General features: G+C 32.4%; 1 protein-coding gene across 1 annotated transcript in view; it reads left to right on the forward strand.

Annotated features, from left to right (window-relative positions):
- The window catches only part of LOC138705902 (high affinity cationic amino acid transporter 1-like), a 111149-nt gene extending 100561 nt beyond the window's left edge, over nt 1-10588 (forward strand). The window contains exon 15 of the mRNA XM_069834656.1: nt 8877-10588. Within this exon, the coding sequence (XP_069690757.1) occupies nt 8877-8995 (119 nt within the window). The 3' untranslated portion in view covers nt 8996-10588. The remainder of the gene's footprint in view (nt 1-8876) is intronic.
- The last annotated feature ends 723 nt before the right edge of the window (nt 10589-11311 follow it).

Below are 11311 nucleotides of genomic sequence, written 5' to 3' on the forward strand. Positions count from 1 at the left end.
TCACTTATGCTTTTCATAATTAAAAGTAAATATAATTTTTTTCATTTAATCACTTTGGTTCAGATTTGCATTATTTTAATTCTGGAAATGTTCTGATATAACATTGTTGTTGAAGAAAGAATAAATAATACAAAATATCATGAACTGAAAGTGAATAACACATAATTATAATGCAATTGAAAGGATACATATTGAGCAGAAGATCGATTGCCTTTAGAGTTATGGATACCCATAGAAAGTAAAAAATATGCTGTAGTCATGATATATAGAAGACAATGGAAGAAAAAATGACCAAAAGGTAATGACACCTACTGTGACAATGAATCAGATAGACAGTACTTTTAGACAAGCACATTATTATTGCAAAGGGTCAGTCACACCAACATGAAACAATTTGTTTGTCACTGTAATTTTAAAACACAGGTTTTAATAAGCAATATTCACTGTTTATCATCATTATCATTAATGACTGGTGTCTGTTGAATTTTTCCATACTATTTTACTGAGGGTCATTAAATTATTTTGGGGGCTGATGCACCAGAGTTCACATTTGCTAGCGTTTAGAAAGTGGATCTATTGCACAGGTACATACATCACCACATTTAGTTGGTAAGTAGGAAGCCCAGGGAGCCTACAAGGTAGACATGGCATTACTTCAGTAATTATTATAGCAATAAAAAAAATGTAATGTTATTTGTAACTTTATAATTTTCAGTTTTGCCACAAAATTTTATATACAAAAGTTAGAAATAGATCAAGTAATATTATGGCAGTGTTTTAGAAAAATCTTATTCAAGTATACATATTTATGACTTCTTACATTTGTTTTTACATATTTGGAATCAACATTGAATTTATGTATAAAGAGAAGCATTTTGTGTCAATTTTGAGGAGAAAAAGGTTTGAATTTATTAGGTGTATATTTTTAAAGTGTTTCCCTGACAATTACTAATCAAACTTAAACAAGAATAAAAGAAATTACAATCTTTACAAAAGTTTCTCGAAATCATAACCATTCACAGCCAAACAATGTACCCATCATCTCGAAAACTGTCCATTGTTTTTAATAGTCATATGACTGATCTGTTGCATCTCATCTAGGGTTGCCAACTTTTTTGAAGAAAATACGGGAGACTAATGAATTGGCAAAATTTCTCATGGAAAATAGACAAATTATTCGGTTCAGTTACTATAAAACAACTTTATTCTACACTTCGACAGCTAGGCTTAAATTAAGAGTACCGGTACCATATTTTGAGACAGATTTTGTCTCGTGCAATACTTGAAGTCGACTGCAGTATTCAGCTCTGATTTGATTAAATGTGTCGTGCTCATGTTTCGAATATCTGTCCAATTATTGTTCATGAGATGAAACATTCTCTTTGTATGAGCATTACTATTATACTTGGTATAGTTAGGGTCAGAACAAAACTCGCCAGTTTTTCCACATTTATAACATTAATTCTATTTGATTTTAAATGGGTGAGCATTAAAACCCATTTCTGGCAAGCATTACATTTTATAAAGACTGCATATTTTAATGGATCTCTTGAACAAAACTCATCATATAAACAATCATCATTCAAGACAAAATCAAATGTTTAGAATAAAAATGTTTACATTATGCAAAAAAAAAAAAAAAAAAAAAAAAAAAAAAGGGAGAAAAATGTTCGAAAAGAAGAATAATACAGAAGCCGGGAGACTGTTAAAAATTAGGGGCAAATACAGGAGATCCTAGGAAATACGGGAGTGTTGGCAACCCTAATCTCATCTGATTCTTTCCTTCCAGTCTTTATAATTTTTCAGTTTATCGTAAAACATCCCTGAAGAAATATAGTTGTGTCAGTGTCAATGGGGAAAATGGGAGGAAAAACATTTAAAAGGTATGCAAAACACAACTGAATTTGGGGCTGAGAAAAATTGAATGTGTGATCCCCAAGCCTGTTATGGGTTGAGATTAGATGATAAAGCTGCTGGCCATTTATTGTGTCTTCTTCTTCCAATCCACTTACCATTATATTATTGGAAACCTATTCTCTCCTAAAATGTATTTAGCACCATCTTGCTGAAACCAAATGTTCTTCTGAATGTCGCCAAAAAAATAACTGTCTCTAAGCTGGGACAATGTATTGACGCAGAAAACTATAGATTACTCACCAGCATTTAAATTTCCTTCGATCAAAAAATGGACCCATTTTGCTGTTTCATGCTAAGTATGTCCATACCGTTGCTTACGAGATTACACAAGCTGGCGCATAGCGCTTGAAAAACGAGTCTGAAGTGGTTCCCTCGTAATGCCAATTCCGCCGCTCGGAGCGCTGTTCTGCCCTAAATTTTCACAGCAGAACACTTAAATGAAATTGACATTTGGGACATTTAAAGGACTCACCATTGCTTATTAAATGCTTCGTACAATATTTTATGGACAATAGACGTAATTTCCAAACTTCTACTCCTCAATTATATTATAATAAAAGGCTGTCATTCTTGATATTAAAACATATTACATATAAACTGAGGGACTGTCTGCTCTGTACTTCAGTTCATACACCAAACATTTCCGGAAATAAATTAACTTGACATCTTACATATACGCACTATAGCCTACCCTTTTCACCTAATATTATTAATATTGTTATTAAATAAGATATTGCAACTAATTAAGGTACTGCATTATCTTTAACTTAAATGACATTGCCATTTGGGACATTTAAAGGACTCACCATTGCTTATTAAATGCTTCGTACAATATTTTATGGACAATAGACGTAATTTCCAAACTTCTACTCCTCAATTATATTACAATAAAAGGCTGTCATTCTTGATATTAAAACATATTACATATAAACTGAGGGACTGTCTGCTCTGTACTTCAGTTCATACACCAAACATTTCCGGAAATAAATTAACTTGACATCTTACATATACGCACTATAGCCTACCCTTTTCACCTAATATTATTAATATTGTTATTAAATAAGATATTGCAACTAATTAAGGTACTGCATTATCTTTAATTTCCTTGAATTCATAATTAAGCATTTGCAAGAAGGCCTAACTTTTCCCTCTCTTTAAAAAAAATACGAACGTCACAATAACAGAGAAGTATAATTATTGCGCGATTTTTTCTTGCAGTGGTGAAAACATTTCTATAGGCCTACTGATTAATCTATTGAGCATAGTAATAGTAAACGCTGTAGTATTTTAGTGCGTGTAAATATATTTTGAATTAGCATTTATTAAATTAGGAAGTTAGCCTGTAATTTGTGTGATTGAAATGGTTTACTGCTGTGTGCCATTGTGCAAATCGAACCAGAATAAAGAATGTGATTTTTCGTTTCATTGTTTTCCACAAGATGAAGGACTAAGAAAGAAGTGGTGTGTAGCCATTTCTCGCGAAGGGGACAAACCAAGGACTCTTTGGACGCCAAACAAGAAATCGCGTGTCTGCAGCAGACATTTCAAAGAAGCTGATTTTAGCATTAGCACAACATAAAACGTTTGCTTCCTAATTTGGTACCATCCGTCTTTGATGATTTTCCAAAACATAAACAACATTTTTCAAACATAAGTAGACGCAACAAAAGAAGGATAACAGAAGTGGTGAATAACATCCATCCTGCTAAGAAAAATAAACCCAATGTTGAACATAGTACGTCAGCTTTCAATGAAGCAAATGTTTCAATTGAAGAAATCTATGAAGCACATAAAAAAAAGTATAGCCACACAGTGCTCAATTGAAAGTAAAAAAATTCCCAAAGCCATTACATTACAACGTAAAAAAATTACTAGGACAATTCGGAAACAAAATCAGCTTATTGGAAAACTAAGACAGACAATATGTAATTTAAAAAGCAAGCTCTGGAGTTTACAGAAACAAAACGAGAAGGAAGAACAAGGAATTGAAAAGCAACTTACCAAAATAAAAGAAGCTGCTAAAGAAGGTAGTTTGAAAGCAAGCTTTTTGACTGAACAAATTCAGGCTTTCGGAAAACAAAAGTGTAAATTTCATGAAAACACACTGAAAATCTGCATATTGCTATCTAACAGGTCATCTACCGGCTATAGATTACTAAGAAACTTGGGTATTTTACACTTACCCCATCAAAAGACATTAAAAACTTATATTGGTCACTCAAAAGGAGAAACAGGTGTCACCTCTTTGATAAAGGCTCGGCTAATTGCAGAGGAAAAGTCCTTGGAGCATGAAAATGAGAAAGTTGGATCTCTCATTATTGACGAAATGAGTATTAAACCGAAATTGATGTATGACAGAAATTTGGATATGTTGATAGGAATGACAGACACTGAGAAAAATGTTACTGGGATTGAAAATAAGCTGGCCAATAAATTGCTGTGCATTCTGTTCAAGGGTCTGTCTACAAAGTACAGAATACCAGTGTCATTTTATTTTACACACAATTTAACCGGAGATGAGTTGGCAAAATTGACTATGGAAGCCCTGAAAGTAGTGGAAGATATTGGATTTAAAGTAATTAGAATTGTGACGGATAACTGCCAATTTTCGAATATAACTTAGCTGAACAAACTTAAAATAACACTGTAATATGCTTGGCATATTTATAATATTCGTACTCAATCAGTAATGCACAATTAATCGAACTATTTTCACGATACACAATGCTTTGTAATGGTACTATTCATCATTTCTTAGGGGAGCAAGGCGAACCTAGCGGCAGAAATTGTCATGACTCACAGAGACCTACTCTCGATCGTGCTATGCGCCAGCTTGTGTAATCTCGTAAGCAACGGTCCATACATTCACGTTCTGAGGATGCTCATATGTGCTTGTGCCATGAGGGTTGTCAGAAGACTAGACTGACAGTTACGAATGATATTGTCATTTAAACAGAAAATTGCCTGTTTTGAAAATATGTTGTGCCTCACAATTCTGGATTTTTATTTATCTTCTCAAAGTTTCACAGAAGTCATTTCTTTGATTTGAACAACTTCCATACTAAAGCATGACTGACATTGTAACCAAATGACACCTGTTTTGTAGGTTTATGTGAATCTTCTTGAATAAATAACACATCGAGCATTTTTCTTCCTGTAATTGTTTTGATCTTCCTGATTTTAGCTTATTCCTTACACTTTCTGTTCCATTGAATTTTTACACTATTTTCGAAATTGTTGTGTGTTGTTTCTATCTGAATGTACTTCTTTAAACAAATCACATACATCTTGTTGATTCCTCATTGTCCCCATAACCTACCACCATTAGAACTTCTATTTTTTTCCTTTCAGTGAAGAAAGCTATGATGAACGACTTTCAGCTCAGGAATGAAAAATTTGCATTGATTTAATGTAGTGATTCTTCTGTCTATATTATTGTCTTATTTAGTTTCACGACCTTAGTGTTTCGTATAAGATTTCAAGGTAGCAGAAGGAAATTCATTAATATTTGAAAGAACATTCAGTAACAGTGACATGAATTAATTTTTTAATAGAATTTAATAAATATACTAGTAACTGATACTGACGTCATCAAAGCTTGTATGAGTATATGCATTGATACTGCTCCGGGAGAGGATGGAGTAAGGATGAACGTTACAAGAGAACTTAAAATATATAAAGCAATTTCTTACCTTGCTACATACTGCTTCATCGGGGTTATGTCCCACTCCCTTTCATGAGTGGTCAAACAATTTCAATTTTTAGGAATGGTGATCCACCGAAGTAAAAAACTGGCAACCAATCACAATTTTCTCCTTAATTCGTCGAATTGTTGAAAGAATAATAGACACCAAATTTAGAGCATCTCTCTCCCTTAAAGTCAACCAACGAGAATTTATGGCCACTCCAGGAGCTTACATTAATTCATTGATTTTGAATGGTTGCATAACTGATTCTAAATTGCAACATAAAGATTGTACAGTAGTATTCTTGGATATAACACGAGTTTTTGACAATATTTCTCATGCTCACATAGAACAGACTTTTCATACTTTTCCTGTTCCTTTTAAATTGAAAAATCTCAACATTGCTTTGCTTAAGGGCAATACAACTAATTAGTGTTTCCATCAAAAGAATATCTAAAACAGGACAAGTCTTAATGCAAAAAAGAATTGCACAAGGTGTTCCTTTTTCTCCTATTCTCTTCAATATGGCACTAGATTTTCTTTTAAAAGAATTAATTGAAAAGCAAATCGTAGAAGAATATGGTTACAATAGTATTCCTAACTTTGAAAACGTATCAGTTCTAGCGTTTGCTGATGATTTAGTTCTTATAAGTCAAAATGATAGTGCTGCAAAACATCTGACAATGTTAGTCAAGAACTCACTTGCAAAAATTGGACTACAAATTAATATAGATAAAAGTAAAATATTTCTCTTCACCGAGAACAACTCTCTTCTCAGCCATTTAAGTTAATAGATGAATCTATATCATCCTGTCAGACTTCTAATGAAAATATCAAATATTTGGGGATTACTTTTTATGACTAAATTAAATTTAATCCTACAGAAATTATTAATAAATTGACAAACAGTCTTAATCATCTTGTGTCATCACCCTTGCTCATTCCTGATCAAAAACTAAACATTTTAAACCAATTTGGCCTCAGCTTTCCTATCCATTTCAATGTGCACTGTTAAAGGATCTTAAATTAAAATTTTTTAATGATATTGATAAACTTATCCGTAGTTCTGTCAAGGAAATCATTGGCTTACCGACAGATGTACCGGATGCAATGATATATGCACCTCGAAATTTAAGAGGACTTGGAATTTTTAAAGCACAGTGGGAAGCTTTTCTCAAACATCTTAATGTTTGCAGTTCATTAGTTAAAAAGACAATTCTTACATTAATCAAACTAGGAACCTTCAAGCCAAAATTATTGACAGCCTTCTCCACTTTTCACTTGCCACTTAATGTCAATGATATTGGAACCATTAATCTATGCAACATCCGTAAACAACTTCATGTCAGCGCATTACCTGGGAAAGGTAAAGGAATTACATTCTACTCTCACTGGAAAAAGGTAAACACCTGGATTAGCAATAAGAAAGGTCTATCTTGTGGCCAATGGACTAAGGCCATTAAAATGAGCACCAATGTTATTGCAGTTAGATCTCTCCCCGATAGAAGCCTTAGCAATACCCATTGCAGGAGATGCAGTGAGCATGAAACTTTACCCCATGTGCTAGGTTTCTGCCCTCAGGGCGAATTACTGCAAATTGACAGACATAACACAGTCCACTGAACTAACAGATTAAGGGAACATGGTGCTTACGAAGTATATGAGGAAGTTCAATGTTTTTCTAGAGAAGGATCTACACAGACTGCTGACATAATAACTGACCGAAATAAAAAAGTGGTCTCATTCTTAGGTTTGAAATTAATGAAGATCAACCAAAGCAAGTATGTGAAGTGACGCATGCTATTTACCTTCCATGCTGTGATGATTTCATTCATAAATGAAGGGTACATGGGAAAAACGAGCAAGGTCCATCAAAAATCGAAATTGAGTTAATAATGCCATCTTATACTGGAAAGGAAGTACTATCATGTGGTCTAGCTAGTAATAAGAAATCATCGTTCTTGACAATCCACTACGTCAGTTTCTATTAAATACACACATAAGAAAGTATTAAGTGCTTAAACTTTAAAAGTCGTTTTTCTCGAAACTTTCTAAAATGGACCTTGATCGTTATTCCCGTGTACCCTTCAAATATAATATTCAAGATTGGAATGTCACTGACTTATGTTGGTGTGCGAGAAACAGTTCCCAAATTTACATTGGAGATTCTCAGAAAATTAAAGGTTCGTGAAAAGACTCTTCACACAATTGCATCAACCATTTTAAAACCTTCATTGAACATCATCTATTCTTCTTTATAATATATCACTGTTTATTATTTATTTTTCAACAAACTGTTATCGTATTGATAGCTATCTTGTTGCAGATCATTAATTTTTTTTTAATTTATTATGCATATTTCTAACATTAATTTACATCTTTTTTTTTTTTTTTTTTTGTTCATTTGAATTGATTAGGATGACGATATTTTAAAACCAAAATTTGGACTACTATCAACATGATGATATTACTAAATAGACGACATTAAGATATCATTATATGCAGATACAAAGAGGAAGACGGGAAATAGGAAAGATTGGAAAATGATGGGTTTACAGTGAAAGACCTGCTCTTAGGCAGAAAACTATGAATGAATATTCTAAATATGTACAAATTAAAATAGGATGTCATTTAAAAAGTGCATGTGTTACTTATAGACTAGGCAACAATTAAATGCGAATAATAGCAGATTTACAGCACATAAATACCTTGTCTGTGAATGAGAAGGTGAGCAAAATTTATCAGTTTCTCACGCCAAAATTAAACTATGCTAATAACAATCATTCTCGCCTATTTTCCTACTAACCAGTTTCATAAATCCCATTCCACTCAATACTACCATACATTCAAGTCCAGGACAATCCTGAAAGATGACATAACAGAAGTGACTGGTAACAGAAAAAACCAGACAATTTAAACTATAGGAATAAGACAATACTCAGATCCTGAAATAGGATGATTGGGGAATACATTCATATTAGATGTGATTTTTATCACTAACACAATGAGTCTGTATTCACTTTAAGGAATATTTTTAGCAAAATAATGGAGAATGGAGAGAAAATCCGTAATTACAGATAGTATAAAAAAGGACAGAACAGGAGTATAAATTGGAATAACTTGCCATTAAGAGCATTTTGCAAACCATATCAGCTCAGAGGAATCATTTCTACCATATACCAATTTCTTCTCTTCCATCGTGAAACATTTCCTTGGTATTTAAATAAACACAGAACATGATTCCATATTAAATAGACTGTATTTGTTTTACAGGTATGATTCTCTACTTTGGATACAGTGTAAGACATAGTGAAGAATCTAAATTTAAATTTGTAAAGCTTCCTCCAAATCAAGATAAAAGGACACACTACACTAGTGAAGAAGATTCTTAATTTCAGAAGAATCATTTAATTTTAAGGAAATCTTTAAACTACCTTAAAATATATTTTGTTTCGAGTGACAGCAGTTCTCCTATTTTAACGGTGTTCACGATTTAAAACTCCTTAAACATGTATGTTCACTGAAAAGATAATGCTATGGGATCATAAGTATTCTTTAAAGCAACTAAGTTTTTCATATGCCCATTTCATAAATCTGCCATTCACTACTATATTGACAATCATTATTTTAATCTTGACCTGTATATAATCACATTATGGATGTGGGTTATCAGTACATACAAAAAATTTGACTGATTCAAAGATTTGAATTCACGTTGCAATTGGCACTAAAGGTAGAAAAGTTTGTAACCGTCCAGATAGATTCACATATTTTAATTTGTAAATTTTAAAAATATAGTACAAACATTTATATATAACTGTATAAAAAGTTACAGTAAAAGTATTAGTAGGCGTTTTATATACATTTTAAGTCTTTGTTCTGATCTGTAGACTACATGAATGAGAATCTCTATACATTAAGTGTTCGTAAGCATAAACTAGTCACGCACGAAAATAAGACAAGATAAACTTAATTTTACGTGTAGATTAAATGCAATCGATTTGTGATAAAACATTCCAAAAATGAATTTTTATGTATATATATTTAATACCTAGTGAGACACTACACCAAGTATTACTTTAAGAGCAAAGCCAGTGTTGTTGAAAGACCTTAATTCAGCTTCCAAATCTGCATTAACCTTCCAAATTCCTAAATTAAAAAAAAAAAAAAAAAAAACAATCTGTGAATCTAACAAAATGCTAATGCAGTTTCTGAAGAAAACCTATACAGGGTGGATTGTAACCTTTGCACCAAAATGAAATCGTTAATAGATCATAAGGAGAGATTTAAAAAATCTGAAGTTTTTTCTGTAACATTCACCATTTTAGAGGAAATCATTATGTTTCTATGAAGTATTTGGTGACATCATGTCTGCTGCAATAACTCTAAGCAAGCGCAGCCTGCACTCCTTACCTTCCCCTCCTCCTCTACTGTACTCGTCGGTAACACGCGATGTGCACTGCTTTGCAAGATTTATTTTAACGATTTTCGCTATTATTCAATTTAAATTCATGGCTAAATGGTTTGATTTGAAAAAAAAAATTCAAGACACTACCTATTCAGATTATTTTTACCTATCTCCTTGTATAGCAATCGGCCACTTCTTTCGTGCCATTACCTCAATAGAGTGCTGCAAACATTGGCCAGTTTTATTATATTTAAAATGTAGAATCACCTCTTAAATTTTGGTGCAGAGGTTACCAGCCTCTGAATAATTCTGGATTACTGGATGAGTTTGTCAAAGCAGCTTGAACGTAAGACCAATCACAAACACATCTGCATCAGTACATAATTTCAGGTATTTATTTAAACTGAACACTGTTTCTATTTTTCTTGTATGTGAAACTAACCTGCATTATCATTGAATATAGGCACATCTTCCTACAAACACATCAAGCGAGTATGTTTTTCTTTATTCACATAATGTAATTATGTACATAAAAATGGATGTAAAACTGAATAAACGGAAATATATATTTGTAGAATTTCTGATAATCCTTAAAGCAACCTTGTAATTCTGGAGAATAACACACATAAAAAGTCTAATTACAAATAAGTGATACAATTTTCACCAATTAAGCAATAATGCCTTTTGTAAGAGAAAAAAGCAACATGAATCTCTTGATTATTAATGTGGCTAAGAACAGAAACGTGAGTCATTATGGCAACAAAAGTTTTGGTAAGATTAGGCATAGTTATTTTAGCATAATTTTGGAAAGCAACTAATTTATACCTACAATAAATTTAAAACTCACTTTGCTATTAATCATCTGACATTTAGTGTAAATCAAAATACTGCATATTAATGTTTATTGAAAAACATATTTTAATAATGTGAAATGTATGTTATATTCAGTACATGTCCTATGATATTCGGGGAACTTAAAGGACAAAGAAAATTAATGAAAGGATTTAACTTTGTCTTGGTATAAAAATTCATATTCTGTTCTCATATAAACAGTACATTTACTGCTGTGGCTATGTGTCAGTTACATTTCATGGATGACTGTGCATGTTATGTTCTCTCTCTCCTCTCAAAATATCAGAAGAGTACTTATGAATCGATAAAGATTCTTTCATTCTGCCCACTGGACGAAAGCCTCTCATACTGTTATGAGAAGACGTGGTCTTATCTCTTCTATCAACTAGACATCTGTGAGAGATGCAGTATGAAGTGTAACTGCCACATTTTGAATAGGTCATGTAAA

This window comes from Periplaneta americana, chromosome 9, assembly GCF_040183065.1.
Source record: "Periplaneta americana isolate PAMFEO1 chromosome 9, P.americana_PAMFEO1_priV1, whole genome shotgun sequence".
Taxonomy (NCBI): Eukaryota; Metazoa; Arthropoda; class Insecta; order Blattodea; family Blattidae; genus Periplaneta; species Periplaneta americana.